General features: G+C 41.0%; 2 protein-coding genes across 2 annotated transcripts; one reads left to right on the plus strand and one right to left on the minus strand.

Annotated features, from left to right (window-relative positions):
• Window positions 1-93: 93 nt before the first annotated feature.
• Window positions 94-1287, minus strand: cxcr5 (chemokine (C-X-C motif) receptor 5; the record flags this gene model as incomplete). The annotated part of the gene is given in 4 exon segments (XM_083694674.1): window positions 94-272; window positions 275-403; window positions 406-1075; window positions 1276-1287. Coding segments are annotated over 4 exon segments (990 nt in total).
• An 8225-nt stretch (window positions 1288-9512) lies between these two features.
• On the plus strand, window positions 9513-18218 carry ddx6 (DEAD (Asp-Glu-Ala-Asp) box helicase 6). The gene is made up of 14 exons (XM_083694459.1): window positions 9513-9615; window positions 10230-10772; window positions 11397-11460; window positions 11573-11677; window positions 11760-11889; window positions 12005-12151; window positions 12259-12353; window positions 12492-12614; window positions 13375-13503; window positions 13657-13773; window positions 13874-13937; window positions 14087-14188; window positions 14322-14506; window positions 14738-18218. The coding sequence occupies exons 2-13, from the start codon at window positions 10570-10572 to the stop codon at window positions 14495-14497; spliced, it is 1455 nt and encodes a 484-aa protein (XP_083550585.1). The 5' UTR covers window positions 9513-9615; window positions 10230-10569; the 3' UTR covers window positions 14498-14506; window positions 14738-18218.
• Window positions 18219-18476: the final 258 nt, after the last annotated feature.

Raw genomic sequence — 18476 nt, forward strand, 5'->3', positions numbered from 1 at the left:
CATTAATAATAGTACATAGAGATTAAACATAGGATGAGGGGTAATGATAAAATGACCAGTGTCTCAGATGAGGGTGCTACTGGTTCTGGTTGCTCAATCAGAGATGGATGAATGGCCCTCTGCTCTGAGGAGACGCAGACAAACCAGTCCACAGCCCCACCTAGCAAAGAACTGTGAGAGGTCATTGTGGAAACGCATCCCAACAAAAGTATATAACAGTGGGTTCAGACAGCAATGTGTAAAACCCAGGCTCTCTGTCACTACCAGTGCTGCTCCAGTTGGGTACAGGCCTCACAGCTTTCGCTAGAAATGGCCCCCAGGTCCATCAGGGTGTTTACTAGCATGGTGAGGTTATACGGCAACCAACAGAGACAGAACACAGCAGTGACCAGTAAAGCCAGGTGAGGTTGATCACCACGGCTGTGTAGCAGTAGCTCATGACAGCCAACGGTAAGAAGAAGCACAATAGATAGGTTAGGAAGCGATTGGTCAAACGCCAGTTGTTTACATGGATGCCATGACTGTTGAAAAACCAGAAGAGCTGGTCTTGTGTCAGATGCTCCACCACAGACAGAAATACACAATTGGGAGCTGAGAGACCCAAACAGAGCAGCCACAGTAAGAGGCAGGTGAGGTGCACGTTTCTGGGGCAATGACTTTGTAGGCTCGGAACAGCGTGCACAATCGCTAAATACCGGTCAAAGCCGATGCAGGCTAGAAGGAGACTCCCATATAGGAGGTTGAGGCGATTTAACAGGCCCACCAGCTTGCAGAGGAAATCCCCAAACACCCAACCCATGGCAACCTGGGCCAATATAAAAGGCAAGGTGAAAAGGAGCAGCAGATCAGCCAGGGCTAGTTGCAGCAGGTAAATCTTGGTGATCTGCAGGACACCCCAGTGCTTCAGGAGCACAGTCAGCAAGAGGCCGTTCCCTGTCAGGCCCAGGAGAAATACCAGGCTGTAGACCAGAGGTTGGAACACTGTATGAAACAGCTGCAGGCCTGCCCCAGTGCAGGTGAATTCCAATTCTACTGACAAGTTCTCAAATTCAATAACTATACCCTCAGTTGAATCCTTAATAAAGAGAAGAAAAAAACAGTGACAAGACTGTTAGCTCCCTTTTGTCTATCAGAATGGGAATGGCAATTCACACCTTTGATGTGGAGGCCATCACTCCATTGTTACTTTGTAATTGCCCTACTACTCCCCCACTTATTGTTTAGGCACCACTTTGGTTTCTTGTCTAGAAATATTAACCCTTGTGTTATGTTCACCTTTTGGACCATTTGTTACTGTTCGCCGGGTCAAATTGACCCAGGATATTATTGGGATTTTAGAGCAATACAGAAATAATAAAATATGTAAAATGACTTAACATATATTGTATTTTTCTCAATTCCAAACCATATAGATAACATACAGTGCCTATAGAAAGTCATCGTAAATCAAAACCCATTAAAAAAATTTTTTTCCAGCTTTATGTACAAATTTAGCCATACAGCATCAAACTAATGAAAAAAAAGGCGACAGTTCTGAAAATTTATAAAAAATGAAAAACAAGAATAACAGGGTTGGAAAAGTCATCAGTCCCCTGATTTAATATTTTGTAGAGCCACCTTTTGCTGCAATTACAGCCATCAATCTGTTTGGATATGTCTCTACTAGCTTTGCACACCTAGATTGGAGAATATTTGTCCATTCTTCCTTGCAGAATTGTTCGAGTTCAGTCAAATTCCGTGGTGAGCGGCAATGGACTGCTCTCTTCAAGTCCATCCACAGATTTTCTATCGGATTTAAGTCAGGTCTCTGACTTGGCCACTCAAGGACATTCACCTTTCTATCCTTAAGCCACTGCGTTGTTCTTTTGGCGGTATGTTTAGGATCGTTGTCGTGTTGGAAGGTGAATGACCTGCCCATCTTCAGCTGTCTAGCAGAGTAGGTCCTCAAGAGCAGGCTGTCCTCAAGAATTTGGGTGTACTTGGCAGCATCCATTTTCCCTTCAATCCTGACCAATTGCCCAGTCCTCGCTGAAGAGAAACATCCCCACAACATAATGTTGCCACCACCATGCTTCACAGTAGGTATGGTGTGTTTTGGGTGGTGTGCTGTGTTCGGTTTTCGCCAAACATAGCGTTTGGAGTTCAGTCCAAAAAGTTCAATCTTAGTCTCGTCTGACCATAAAACCTTTTTCCACATAGCAACAGAATCTTCCAGGTGTGTTTTTGCATAGCACAAATGAGACTGAGTGTGGCACCTTTTCAGAAAAGGCTTCTTTCTTGCTACCCTGCCATACAGGCCAGCTTTGTGTAAAGCTTGTGAGATTGTTGTCACATGCACAGACAGACCAGTCCCAGCCATAAAGACTTGTAAGTCCTTCAAAGTTGCCTTTGGCCTCTTGGTAGCTTCTCTGATCAATGTCCTCCTGGCTCGGTCTGCCAGTTTGGATGGACGGCCTGATCTAGGCAAGGTGTTGGTGGTGCCATAGGCCTTCCACTTCTTAATGATGCTCTGAACGGTACTCAGAGGGATAGCTAAAGCCTTCGAAATCTTTTTGTAGCCTTCACCTAACTTGTGCCTTCCTACAACTTTATCCCGGAGGCCTTTTGAAAGTACTTTTCCAACCAGGGTGAATTCTTTGCAGAACCATGCACTTCTAGTAGCGGAATCCTCAAGAAACAGCTAGTTTTATTCTGAAGTAATCAAAACCACTACAATTGATGTCAGGTGGGGGGCAATTAGCCTGGTGTTTGATCTGGAAGTTGATTGGTTGCACCTGAGCAAGTTTATAATGGTATACTCTTAGGGGCTGATCACTTAACCAAACCAGGTATTTCACTAATTAATTTAAAAAATATATATTTTCACTTTGATGATGAGGGTTATAATGTGTACATACAGCTCAAAAAAGTTAGATTTGATTCATTTTAATTTCCAGGGTGTAATGTGACAAAAGGTAAAGATTTCACAGGGGTATGATGACTTTCTATAGGTACTGTATATAGTTAATGTTTGCCATTCACCTCTGCTACATCACATTTAACAATGAACGAGTCATTCGTTTTTTTTTGTGATAAAGTTGTGATGCAGAGAGAGGATTGAACAGAGACATTCACAGCACACAGCTAGAGACTTCTTTCTTTCCTGTAGTTTCTCAATTGTAATAATTCAAATATACAGTAAACACAGAATTGGGCAGATATCACTTCCCTATACTGTAAGTGGATGGCTGCACTGCTCCTTGTTGCAACTATCTGTCACTGTATCTGGTTAACATTGACTATAATTGAAAATACATGTATGGTAGGTCTATCAGTCAGTTCTAATGGGGATTTAATGGAGAACTATTTGAGAAGAAAGCATTTACTTTAAAAGCACTGTCATTGATTTCTGCCACCAAAACAATTTAAACAATGGAGCAAATGTATGCATGTTGCAAATAGGACTTGATTTCTGACATATCTGTTCTCAAGGACTGACATTCCAAGATCAGCATTACTTACTAAAACATAATTTAAAGTTATCATTTGTTTACACACAAAAACATAAACAATGGTGTAATATTAGGTCCATATTGCTTTTGTTATGATGATGTATGACAGTTTAGTTAGTATCATAATCTATATTTCATTGTTTGAAATGACTCATACAATTACTGACAGTGTCAGTCAGTAAGCTTGCCCTTGCCCTTTTACAATAAACATAATCTGTGTAACAACAACATCAAATGCAATACTACATCACTTGCTAAATCATTTAGCCTACTGTAGCTAAGCCACACATCTAGATTCACATCATTAATGTAAATCCAGACTCACCTCAAAGTCTTCAAAGTCAGCATCATAAAAATGAATTGTTATATCCATGCTGTACAAATTTAAGTGACCTTGATTGTTCTATGACAGTGCTATGCTAGGGAGTTCAAAGCGGCAAGTAGTTCACTTCCTGAGGAAGCTTCTGAAACTATTCTCTTCTGAGTGATCATAGGCAGATTTAATGAATTGACGGCCCATTTCAAATTGCTATTGTGGGGCCCTATAGAATTACATTTGTGCCAATAATAATAAGCTAAATATTTGGAATTGAAAGCAAAATTATCAGTTTTGAAAAAAAAAATTATATATTGAAAGCAAAACATAAGTCCAAAAGTATTGAGAACAACAACAAAAAAAATTGAAAGCATATCATCTTGAAGTGTCAGCCAATAAAAAAATTATAAAAAATAAAATGCATGACTAAAATTTGTTTGGTGTAGCCATACCTCCAAATTACATTGTTCTCACACCTCCTTTGGAGGTCTGGAGAATTGTAAATTAGCCAATCTGTCTTGGATTGAACCTGGACATAGCGCTGTGAGAACAAGCTCGCAGTTTCTTTGCAATTACTTTCTTTTTTAAACATGACCCAGTTTAATGCCATTGACTACAAAACTCTTGAGGAAACTGTACAACATCTTAAGCCATCAACATGCTGCCTTAACACCCTGCCAACGAGCTTCCATAAAAATGTTTACAGCTGCTTGGTGACTGATTTACTGCAAATAGTTAACAGCTCCCTCCTATCAGGCATTTTTCCAAAGGCTTTGAAAACTACAGATATTAAGCCTCTACTAAAAAAGTGTAGCCTGGACGCTTCTGTAATTAGCAACTACAGACCCATATCAAATCTACCCTTTATAAGTAAAATAATCAAAAAAGTTGTCTACCAACAACTTAACAACTTTTTAACTTCAAATAGTTTCTTAGACAAATTCCAATCAGGTTTTTGACCCCATCACAGCACCGAAACTGCTCTTATTAAGGTTCTAAATGACATTTGCATGAACACTGATTCTGGCAAAATTTGAATCCTAGTGTTACTGGATCTTAGTGCTGCTTTTGACACTGTTGACCATTCAATACTACTAGACAGACTGGAAAACTGGGTTGGACTCTCCAGCACGGTCTTAGATTGGTTCAGGTCCTATCTGCAAGACAGGGACTATTTTGTTTCCATTGGCAACTACACATCTGAGGGAACTAGCATGACGTGTGGGGTACCTCAAGGTTCAATTCTGGGACCTCTTTTATTCACTTCTATATGCTCCCTCTAGGCTTAATTATGCATAAGAACAACATTGTGTACCATAACTATGTGGACGACACTCAATTATACAATTATACTTGATTCCCTTTCTTTGAAGTCTAAAAACCAAGTCAGAAATCTGGGTGTTACTATTGACTCAGATTTAAATTTTAACACCCAGATCAAGTCTATAACAAAATCGGCCTATTATCATCTTAAAAATATAGCAAGAATTAGAGGATACATGTCCAAACCTAGAAAAACTAATTCACGCTTTCATTTCCAGAAGGTTAGACTACTGTAATAGTCTTTTCTCAGGCCTTCCCAAAAAAGGCAGCTACAGCTCATTCAGAATGCTGCTGCTAGAGTTCTAACAAGGACTAAGAAAGCTGAACATATTACACCAGTTCTCAGGTCTCTGCATGGACTACCAGTATGTTATGGAATTGACTTAAAAATACTATTACTTGTCTATAAATCACTTAATGGTTGAGTGCCAAAATATATCTCTGACTTGCTTCCACACTATGTGTTACGCAAGGACTGTCGTGTGGAACCAATAACAGCACAGGGAGCGGAGGAAAGCAATATTGCCGAAGGCGTCTTTAATTATAATAATAATCAATAGGGAAAAAGGGGAATGGGGACGAGTGGAGAATCCGAAGAGAGTAGTCCAGGGTCGGTCCAGGGTCGGCAGGAGAACGGGTAGTCTGACGGGCAGGTGGTCGGGCAGGTGGTCGGGCAGGCGGACGGGTAGTCAGACAGGCAGGGCTTAAGTAGGTCGTTGATTGGGGATGGGTTGCAGGTGCGTTGATTGGGGATGGGTTGCAGGTGCGTTGATTGGGGATCGGGTCCAGGTGCGCTGTCGACTGGGAAGACACTCCAGTGATGACCGCCATGGCCTCGAGGTGGTGCCAGAGGGTCGGTTAGGAGGGGGAACCGTAACACTATGAAACCTCTAGACTTCTTTGGCCACCAGGGACCGGTCTACTAACTGTTCCTTGGATTAAAACAAAACATGGTGAAGCAGCATTCAGTTATTATGCTACACATAGCTGGAATAAACTTTCAGAAGATCTTAGATCAGCCCCAACTCTGGCTACTTTAAAAAATGAGCTAAAAACCTTTATGTTCGACCTTACCTTTAATTGAAACTAAATTGCTGCTAATAATTGCACTCTGACTCTAAAATGCACTGTGACTTTTATTATTTTTTATGTCTTTTATGCTTTTTTATTTATGCTCTTTCTTTTTTATCAATTTTATGTAAAGCACTTTGAATTGCCTCTGTGTATGAAATGTGCTATATAAATAAACTTTCCTTGCCTTGCCTTTCCTTGCCTTGGATGTTACATTCCAAGAACCCCCCCAAACTGAAATATAAGTATATTGTAATGACATAGTCAGGGCTTCATGAATGCTCACAACATAACTTGTGTACAGTTGACGAAATCTAAGTAAACAATATAACCAACTTGAACGAGTTGCACAAAAGATCTCCCATCTGACATTTGTTTGTTTATTATTGTTTTATTAGCGCTGTCATGGCGACATTTGATGTGGATTAGAAATAACACTTGTTTGTAGCCTACCACTGTACAAAAGATGATGCCTCCTCTGGATCTACCTAACACTGGTGTTTTTGTTATTATCTCTATCCGTAGGTGTTCATGTGGCTATTGAATGCGTGGGTATGACAAAAGGACTATGGCAAAGACAGACAGCAGTATGGAACAGTAGAATGACATAAATGGGTGAGCAGAAAAGAGCTATACACTGTTTTATACTGTTTCAGTATCATGACATTTAACGGAAGTTAACGCACCAGCCGACTTACAGTGCAAACTATTTTTTCTATTTACAGACAATTCAGACATACAGCATATCATGGCTTGGTCAGCTGGTGTTGGCATTATCTGGGGAAGAGGGTGCGGGTGGTGCTGCCATCATGTGCTGTCGTCAGGATCCGTGCAGAGTTCCCTGTCCAGATGGGCAGCTACAATGGCTTCAGATCTCCTCTCCGTGACTGAACCTGGACCTGTGCCTTGCCACTGCTTTCTGTGGCCTGGCGTAGATACAGCAGAGGCTCTCCGGCACCCTCACCTCCTCCATCCGCCTCCTGAAGGGCTGTGGGTTGCCAACATCCTCAAACAGAAGTTGTTGAAGTGTATTAACGTAGCATATTACAAGATAGATAACATGTGATTATTACAAATTACATTTAATTATTAGCACTTTATTTAGCATTTTGCATTTTAGACATTGAATTGTATTGTGTGAATTGTAAATACAAATGTGCCAATAAAATCCAATTTCAGTCACGTGCTGCTTTCTAGTTGCGTTACAAACAATTAAATATTACTAACCATATGTGGGAGCTGCAAGAACCCTAAAAGAATGTTGTGAGACATGACAATACAATGAGATATGAAAATATGTGACACTGCATGTGGGGTGGTGCAATCATAGTATCCCAGTTGAATTCTGTTTATATGGGTAGTGCTAGTAGTTTTATTTTTTACATGACAGGTGTTACCTGCAAAGCATTCCAGGGTGTGAGTACACAACATTCTTGGAGGCAAACTTCAGAATCAGGCTGTGGAAGCCATCAATTGCAGAAGTCTGGTGTGTTGGACTCAATGTGACAACATCCTTGACAAGGTGCTTGTTTAGGCTGATGTCAGAGAGTTTTTCTCCAGCTTTTGTGCCTGATGAAACAAATGAGGTCTATAAGATTGAAGTTCCACAATATAAAACAGACAGATACACAGTGGCGTCGGAAAGTATTCAGACCCCTTCACTTTTTCCACATTTTGTTGTGTTATAGACTCAATTTAAAATGGATTAAATGTATTTTTTTTGCCATCAATCCACACACAATACCCCATAATGGCAAAGTGAAAACACGTTTTTAGAAATGTCTGCAAATGTATTAAAAGGGGTTGCAGGGGTTGGTAGGTTGTCACCTAGGTGCAGTGTTCGAGTTCAGTAGGGTGACAGCCGCAGGGAAGAAGCTACCTCTGAACCTGCTGGTTCGGGTGCGGAGAGACCTGTAGCGCCTCCCGGAGGGGAGTGGGGTGAACAGTCTATGGTTGGGGTGAGAAATGTCCTTGACGATGCTGCGTGCCTTACGCAAGCATCGTTTGCCCTGGACAGCCTCAATGGAGGGGAGTGAGGAACCGGTGATGCGTTGGGCAGTTTTCACCACCCTCTGCAATGCTTTCCGGTCAGATGCCGAGCAGTTGCCATACCATACTGTGACACAGTTGGTAAGGATGCTCTCGATGGTGCAGCGGTAGAAGTTCACCAGGATCTGAGGAGACAGGTGGACCTTCTTTAGTCTCCTCAGGAAGAAGAGACGCTGGTGAGCCTTCTTGATCAGGGTAGAGGTGTTGAGGGTCCAGGAGAGATCCTCAGAGATGTGGACACCCAGGAACTTGAAGCTGGTGACTCACTCCACCTCAGTCCCGTTGATGAGGATGGGGGTGTGTGTGCCAGCTTTTGATTTCCTGAAGTCCACAATGAGCTCTTTGGTCTTCCTGGTGTTGAGAGCCAGGTTGTTGTCATTGCACCACATTGTTAGGTGCTGGACCTCCTCCCTGTAGGCCGACTCATCATTGTTGCTGATGAGACCAATCACCGTTGTGTCGTCTGCAAACTTGACAATGGTGTTTGAGCCATGTACAGGTGTGCAGTCGTAGGTGAAGAGGGAGTAGAGGAGGGGGCTCAGCACACAGCCTTGTGGAACGCCAGTGTTCAGGGTGAGGGTTGAAGAGGTGTGATTGTGTAGCCTAACAGACTGTTGGTTAGGAAGTCCAGAATCCAGTTGCAGAGGGAGGAGTTGATGCCCAGTTCACTGAGTTTGGTGATCAGTTTGGAGGGGATGACGGTGTTGAATGCTGAACTGAAGTCAATGAACAGCATTCTCACATAAGAGTTGGTCTTGTCAAGGTGGGACAGGGCGGAGTGAAGTGCCGTTGAGATGGCATCTTCTGTACTCCTGTTCTGCCGGTAGGCGAATTGGAAGGGGTCCAGTGTGGGTGGTAGACAGGTCTTGAGTTGAGCTAAGACCAGCCTCTCGAAGCACTTCATGATGATGGGCGTGAGTGCCACTGGGCGGAAGTCATTTAAGCTCGTTGCCGTGGAGTGTTTTGGCACCGGCACGATGGAGGTGGTTTTGAAGCACGAGGAGTCCTAAGCAGTCCAGCAGTCTTTCATCAGAGAAATTAGGATATTAGAAGAATTACAAACCCTTAAAATGCAAATAATACATTGACCGGATTAAATGTTTATTTCCAGAGATAAGTTAAATGTAGTTTGTAGTTCCTTTATCCATATTTACTATTTCTAAATTCTTCAACAAGTTTAAAATGGGCGCTTTTATTTTGAAGAAATCCTCATTTACATACACCCGAGGTAGGTGGGCGGAGTTCCACTATTGTCGTTTACTGAACACAGATCCAAGTCCGTTTATGTAGCCTAGTAGCGAAATACCAAGTAGTCGATTAGAAAAATTACAAAGCATACTGATAATCTCAGACGAGCCAACCGAGGTAACTGTTTAATTATTATTTTGGTAATTTATAGCTATGTTTTCTGAAATTAACCCGCCTGCCAGGAATTTTGGTATCGTTTGACGGGGCGTGATATTATCTTTGCTTGCGACGTTTAGCCAGCCAGCTAGCAACATTCTAGCTCTAACTAAGCTAGTTAACAAACTTAAGGGATGATGTTTTATGAACTTTCTCAGTTTGTTATTACATATTTTATTTGTGGCCAAATTTGATGTGAATCAACTTGTCCTAATATTCGTAGCGTAATTCAACAACAAACCACCTTGCGTGTGGCGTCCATGAAATTTGTAGTTAGCTTGCTAGCTAGTTAGGTTTGAGTCAGCTGAGTTAATAGCTAGTACTAGTAGTTAACAGCGACGCTAGCTTCAATGGTTTGCGTGATTACTGTGAAGTTAGCTAACGATATCAATGTCAATGAAGCAACGCATTTGGATATGTATAGCCTAGTTCCTAACTCAAGCAATATTATTTGGTCGGTTAGTTTACAGTATGGTTAGCGATGATTGAAGCTATCATTAGCTGACTATATAAAGCAGATAATTAGACAGATGTTCGTGCTCTAGCTAACGTTGACATTTTCGTCTGTCTTGCAGGATAAACATCTGAGGAAAGGGTGGATAAAACTACAGTAAGATGGCTAGCTAACTGTTTTTTGTTTGCTGCTACCATGCGAAGCTCGAGTGACAGACACCGTAGCGTTTTTTTTTGCTTGATGAAGACTCTAGAGTAACTATTGGCTAAAAGGTTCTTATGTTTCTTGACATTTTTACTGAGAACTTAACTTCCACAAATAACAGGCCCACATTTGCTTTCGATAAGTAAGGAGGCTGTTGGAAGGACAACCCTCAAGACTTTGTTGTGATTTCCTGGAGGAAAGGACTTTTCCCCTCCCGCCTAAGCTCAGAATTAGTAAGGGAGGAAAACTGATCAGCCATGAGCACTGCCAGAACAGAGAACCCAGTGATTATAGGCTTGCCAAATCAGAACGGCCAACATCGAGGCTCTGTGAAGCCTGCAGGGGGACCAGGTCGAGGAGGAGTGGGTCCTCAACAACAGCAACCAAGTCAGATGAAAGCCTCCAGCACAATCAACAGTGGTAGCTCCCAGCCTAACTCCACAACCAGCACTGTCATCAAGTGAGTTCTTCACCCAATCACAATGGTCGTGAAGATTATCATTTGAGAGTTGTCCATTTTAAAATGTATTTTATAATAGTCGTGTTATAGTATTATATGATTGGAAGATTTATTTGTGGTAGACTTGGAATCAGGTTAGAATTCCTGCAAAGTGGAACGTCACTGGAGACACCCAAACAAATGTTCAGCGCTGCAAACCAGACATGACCGTATTTGGCTGCTAAATGTACTACCACCATAATGTCATAGAATAATATTCATTATACTGCTTTCCCCATCATCCCTGAAACTGAGACATTGTGTAAAACTCTGCAGGTTAGAAGATTTATGGTGTTTAGCTATGTTAGTGACTGGTCACGTTAGTCACATTACTTCTACGAGCACATATGTCTCGAATATCAAACACAAATATTTTATCATTCTCAACGATATAGCTTAAAGAGCTTTATTTACCGTCTCTTATGGAGCTTTCTATACAGGCTTGCTATGTTTGTCTCCAGATATTTTCCTTGTCATGGTATTCTTTGATTGTGATGCAATCATTTTACCAGCCTATTGTAGCTGTCTAGCTAACACTTTCTATACACACATGTAACCAATTGGTGCTTTTGGCTCTTCCCACAGGCCCGGAGATGACTGGAAGAAAAATCTGAAACTCCCCCCAAAGGATATGAGGATGAGAACTTCAGTAGGTTAATGTACCCTGGGGTTGAATCTAATGAAAATTATTACATGGAAAGTATAGCTCTCAAAGGTTCTATATTTTGTTACTTTGAATTAATTCTGGCTCTGCTCTACAGGATGTAACTGCAACTAAAGGCAATGAGTTTGAAGATTACTGTCTCAAGAGGGAGCTACTGATGGGAATCTTTGAGATGGGCTGGGAGAAACCCTCCCCAATCCAGGTAAGTTTAAGTGTGACCACATCTCAAGCCTGAGTGTTATTGTCAGGCTATATCCACACTTGCTTGTTTAATTCCTCTCCAGGAGGAGAGCATTCCCATTGCATTGTCAGGGAGGGACATTCTTGCCAGAGCCAAGAATGGCACAGGAAAGAGTGGAGCCTACCTCATCCCCTTACTTGAACGCATTGACCTGAAGAAGGACTGCATACAAGGTGAGTTTGGAGCTTTTGCCTTTATTTTGGAAATGCTTGTCTGGTAGCTAGTGCAATACCTCTTTATGTCCTAGACTTTTAATCTTTTCATTTTGCCTTCTATATTTTATATTAGCTGTGGGTATAGTGCCCACCAGAGAACTGGCCTTACAGGTGAGCCAGATATGCATCCAGGTCAGCAAACATATGGGTGGGGTCAAGGTCATGGCAACCACAGGTGGTACCAACCTCCGTGATGACATCATGAGGCTCGATGAGACAGGTACAATTGCCAAGAGGAATTTAGCTTGACCCTTGAATCCTTGCTTGTCTAAAATGCATTGATTATATAATTTGGTGACATTAAGATTCTGCTTGTTTACCCAACAGTGCATGTGGTTATTGCCACCCCAGGGAGGATTTTGGACCTCATAAAAAAAGGAGTGGCCAAAGTCAATCAAGTTCAGATGATTGTTTTGGATGAGGTGAGTAAAACCCAGGTACTTTGCTACATGGTCAAAAAAAATGGCAGAGTTCACAGCTTGGTGTTTTGGTGGAAGGAATTGCGATTGGAAGCAGCTATATCCATTGTTTTTAATTTTGTATCCACTGATGCTGAACAGGCTGACAAGCTCCTGTCTCAGGACTTTGTGGTGATGATGGAGGAGCTTCTGGGCTACCTGTCTAAACAGAGGCAGATCTTACTGTATTCTGCAACTTTCCCACTTAGTGTGCAGAAGTTCATGGTATGTTATCAATGTAGATAGTTTCATTCTATTAGTTCCAGATATTAAAATATGGTTTGGACTGTTCACAGAATGTATATTCATTCACGCAGCCCTGCAAGTAGCCGGATAGCATCCTCCTCTATACAGTCCGATGGGCAGACAGAGTCAGAGACTTTGTCATATATAAAAATGCCTGCCAAGTCACAGTTTGTAATAACATCCTTTTTTCACATGCTCTGATTGTTCCTCTGGTGGTTGTCTTCTTTGAGAGGCATAAAGCTAGCCAAAAAATAAATGAACGCACTTTTCCAACTACTCGAGGGGCATACTACGAAGCAAGCTAACTTTAGCTCCAACTCAGAATTTGGTCAAAGTCAGTTCACTAACTCCCTTGCTATTAAATTACTTTAATTGCTATTAAAAGCTTGATGCCCGTCAAAGGGGATAACCACCTGATGAACCATCAGAGTCAGTGAAAGAAGGATTTGATTACAAATAGTGTCTTAGCGGGGTTCTTTTTCTTTCGATACATGACAAAGTCCCTGACTCTTTCTGTCCACTCTATAGAAGAGAATGCTATCCGGCTACCATGCAAGTAGTGGTTACTGCACTCTGTTCTTCATTCTGTGATTTAATTTAAAGGGTGGTTTCCTGAGTCTTGTATTTGATATTGGCTTAAATTGAATTATAATATTAATTGTTATATTAAACAGAATAAATGGCTGTTTTATTTTCATCTCTAATGAGAAGGATGCTGTGGCTTTTACTACCCTTGCAGAACTCCTATTTACATAAACCCTACGAGATTAACTTAATGGAAGAGCTGACTCTAAAGGGGGTGACCCAGTATTACGCCTACGTGACTGAAAGACAGAAAGTCCATTGTCTCAATACTCTCTTCTCCAGGGTGAGTTCACCTGCCTCCATGATTTCAATTTTTTAATGTCTTTTCTTTTTTTTTTTTTCTCTTTTTTTTTTTTATATAAATAATGTCCTCTCCATATTGGCTTTGTCAATGAAGTATAGTTGATTTGACATGGTTCTATGTTTTTTTGTGTAGCTCCAGATCAATCAGTCCATAATCTTTTGCAACTCATCCCAGAGGGTGGAGCTACTGGCCAAGAAGATCTCCCAGCTGGGCTACTCTTGTTTCTACATTCATGCCAAGATGAGACAGGTCAGCTCTCAACTGCTGCTTCAGGAGCAGCTGATTTCCAGCTTTATGATGGTTTAAAACTGGTTGTGAAGTCTAAAAATGTTCTTGTCTGTCTTTACAGGAGCACCGCAACCGTGTGTTCCATGATTTCAGAAACGGCCTGTGCCGGAATCTTGTCTGCACTGGTAAGTGTTTTATCAGCTACTGCACTTTGAGCCAACTCTCAGAAGATCTCCATCCACTCAACTGAATTCTGCTGAAAACTTTAAAGACTTTTAGTCAGGTGTGAGCTAGTGAGAACATTTACCCTCTTGCTTTGTCCTTTTATGCACAGACCTCTTCACAAGAGGAATTGATATTCAAGCTGTGAATGTTGTGATCAACTTTGATTTTCCCAAGTTGGGGGAAACATACCTCCACCGCATTGGCAGATCTGGTAAGAACCCCTCTCAAGCATGACTCCTTAGATGTTTGTCTAGGTTAATATCAGTTAGTAGAGCAGTGGAGACTCTTCTCTTGTGCAACAATGACCTAAGTGTTGACATTCATTCTGTTCTCTCCCTGCCCAGGACGTTTTGGACATCTGGGTCTGGCCATCAACCTGATCACCTACGACGACCGCTTCAACCTGAAGGGCATTGAGGAACAGCTGGGAACGGAGATCAAGCCCATCCCTGGCAGCATCGACAAGAGCCTATATGTGGCAGAGTACCACAGCGAGAGCGGGGAGGAGGTCAAGTTGTGAGCAGGAAAGGTGTGGTTTAAGATAGGTTGGCTTGCAAATTACTAAATGTTGATTTTTAATGCTTTAAAAAAAAAAAAGTCAATTCCAACTGCAAGTTCTTTCTATTTATGAGTCAATGAGTACATATAGATACTTGAAAGGAGGAATAACTTGATAAAGGTTATGGCATTTGGTCTGTTTGCATAGGTGTTTGTCGAACCAGTGCATACTGAACACTACCTTGTTGTTTTCTCTCTACAGATGACATGAACTCCCCACACACCCCACCATCCTTTCACACCTCCCCTTTAATTTATTCCCTCCCTACTGTGTCTTTGACTTTTTGGCTTCTGTTTGGCTTCCTTTTTTGTGTGCCACCACAAGGAATGTGTACAAGGCAAACACATTTTTGGAAGATTTCATGTCCCTTTATAGGGGATCTTTTGCTGCACCACTACATCCTGTAGACTTCAAAGCACTTGCGAGGAGGAAAGCAGGGGACCAAGTAGAAAATGAAACTCAATAGGGAACATGATTGATTGAAGATGATTTATCTGCTCCTATACAATGCCAGCGCCCACAGACCTTTATCTCATACTCTCTTTTCTCCACTTTTTTATTTGGAAGTTTATAGCTATTTGTATCAAGTGCCTTAACAAGCAGCTGAACTTGTTCTAAGAGTAATAACCATTTCTCCTGATTCTTATTGGGCCCATTTACAGCATACCAGAAATCATTTTCACCAAGTGGACATTTTATTTCATAGATTCAATACCTTACTGCTTTTGTGAATCACAAAAGGTCATTTAGGTCAGGCCTTTCATATACATTTGTATTGAGAGAACCTGGAGAGGGTTGAAATATCCTTTGCTGGCTTTGATACACTTGAGTCTGTTTGCTATGAGAAGACAAACTTTGTTTTCCCATTGTGGAGATATAGTTATCAAAGTTCTTGTGAGGGTCCCCGAGGCAGTAAAGACTGTCTGTCCATGAACTTGTGAAGGAGCATGTGCTTTTAAAGACCCAAACTCTTTCCTCCTCTGTCTTCAGTATCAGAACACTAAGAACTGATCCGAACTGTGGACAGCCTGCATACACCCTGAGTCATGAGGAATCCTATTCCTGTGGAATATGTGGATAAGAATTATTTTTGTTTTGTGCAGTTTAACTTCCTCTTGATGGCCAGACTTTAATCTTCAACATGTGCAGCAAACAGATTATACTTTGTATATACGTTATTCCATTTTTAAAGATTGTAATAGGCTGGTTGATGACTGTGAGAAGTATCTTATTTGGATCTGGTCAACACTGGAGAATGTGGAACACTGGTTTCCTTAACCGCCAACCCCTAAATGATCTGCAACATTGACCTGCAAATGTATTTATGATTTTAAAGAATGCGTAATTCATTTGGATGTTTAACCGTTGAATTTCAGTGTGTTTCTGATGCAGAGTGAAGCACAGGTTTTTAGCCACTCCAAATTTGACAGAGTGCAATTATTTGAGTCTGCACTTTTGTTTATTTTATGTTTACATTTTTGCTCTTAATTATTTTACTTCATTATTATTTTAGTAATAATTAGTAAGTAATAATAAATTACTTCATTATTATTTTTTCCCCAGTGTTGACAAGTCAGCTATAGACAGATGGCTTAAATAAGCCTACATGTATGTGAACAAGCATAACAATTATTATTTTTGTCACCAGCCTTTGCTTAAACTGACTTACAAGGCACCAGGATACCCAGTCAGTGAGTGAAATTGTTGAAGTAAATTGATATTGTGTCCTGTAGTAGTGTAACTTGCTGCAGTGCAGCTGAATTGGAAATGAGAAAATTGTTGTTAATGGTGATGTTATGTTGGTCTGCCCCTGGCAGTGGTACATTATTTTTGCAAGAGTTTGATAGAAAAATCAAGTGTCCCCTTTCTTGCTTGCAAGCATTCGGGCATAATGAACCAACATTTATCATCTTACCCAAAAGGTAGCAAGAATTAAGTATTTTAGTCCATCAAGTATTACTAAAACCAGTTTAAATAAAATGCTGCACAAAATGAAACGAAACCAGAGTGGGCTGCACTTAGGTATAGACTTGAGTTTTGCGGTCAGGCAATAACACTTGACTGCACTGCCATCTCTGCACTTGTATCAGTCCAACCGGCAGAAAAGTGTAAGAGGTGCATTGGGATGGGAGCTGGGAGGGATTGGGTATAAAGGGGGATTATGGAATTGCAGTTTTGGGACTGACTACCAAAATGTTATTGCCTTTTGCACCAGAGTTTGGTGAAGATCTCCAGGGCATGTGGATGCTTGCTAAGAATATTTGAGTAACCTGCAGCTCTCAGACCCTTCTGAGTATGTAGGGTTATCTTTTTGCCCTGTGGTGAATGGGAGTTTTGGGGGGTAGGTGGGGATGTTGTAGCTTTAAGTCTCAGACAAAGATATATCAACAATACTTCTCATTGTAGAACTGAACCTGAGAGCGCATCTCACCATAATAGGGATCCCAATAAGAAAACTTCATCAACTGGCCACAAAATATTGGGATCCTAATAAGGTGAGATGTGCTCTCAGACTCAGTTCTACAATGCGAAGTATTGTTGATCTACATTCTGGAGTTCTTTGTCAAGCTCACACTTTTGTATGGAGGCGATAGGAGCTGAATCTCAAATCTTTCCTTGACTCTCACTTCGGCTCCACCCCACAAAATACATTGGAGAAGAAGTTGCAAGGTCTCTCTCCTCCAATGCAATTTGAATGCACAGGCAGCTGCCTGTTTTTTTTTTTTTTTTCTCCTCCTTTTCAAACGACTGGCAGTAGTAGCCATAGCCTATCCCTTCAGTGCTGAAACGTATGATGTCCTTTGTAGATGGTCTCATTTCGTCAGATGCCGCTTTGATAGGTTGTCGCTGTCACTTCCAGTGGATGGGGTTTTGGTTATCATGAAGAATGAGATGAAGAGCATCATACCTTAGATTGGATGTTTTTTAAATTGGATATGATAAACCAGTATATGGTCTCATTTTTGTCATGGGAGGGTTATTTGTTGTATCTGTTTGTCAAAGAGGATTAGTGAAGAGTCACTGGTGATTTCTCTTTGGATTGTACATCAGCTTTACCTCGGGGAGGGAGTGATGGCACCGATGGTACAGCGGAGTGATTTTAAACTAAGAGTGAGCCATCTTTATGCACGTCCGCCATTGGATCAACGCGCATGGTCTTCAGTAGATTTATCTAGATTGTAAATGGCTTTCAGGTGCATGACACCATCTACAGGTACCAATAAATGACTGACCTGAGACACTGGAGCTGAGTGAGTTGATACTACACAATAGCAAAGCAGGTGGCAGTGATTCACCGACTTTTGATTTACGGCAGAATCACAGAAAATAAAGAAAGTTGACCACATGGCGCTCCCATAAAATCACACTTAAGTTAGTACGCCCTCTAGTGGTTATAACTATGGGATATTAAAATGATCTGAATATCCAAGTAAGGAATGTCTTTTTTTCACAAATCTGTGCCCCTAAATTTAGGATTTAAAAAATATATATAATATAGGCATAGTTAAGAAATGTAAATCAAATTTAAGTGAAATTGTTAACTTATTGTCTTGAAATTTGGCATTCATTCAATTGGCAATTTCTCAGTGAGGCTTTTATAAAAATGGGTTCTATGTTGAAGAAATGTTATGGTTATTATCAGAAGTAATGGAAAGTTTTTGTTGGAAAATAAAGGCCACTGAAATTCCTTGTGTTTCTTGTTTGTATTTAGCCACTGACTAGTTTACAAACTGAGCTGACAGTTTCACTGGTCACTAGATGGCATTATGATTAGTCTGTGTACATATTTCTTCATAACATGTAAGGGTAACTTGTATAATCTCAATTCATTTCACGATATTCAGATGCTGGCCAGCCATGATTGGAGAATGAAATCTTCATACCTAGCTATCCTCATAGAGAATAAGTAACAGGAAAATCACGTGGTCAAAATTTGAAC

The sequence above is a fragment of the Argentina silus genome, assembly GCF_951799395.1.
Source record: "Argentina silus genome assembly, chromosome: X".
Lineage (NCBI taxonomy): Eukaryota > Metazoa > Chordata > Actinopteri > Argentiniformes > Argentinidae > Argentina > Argentina silus.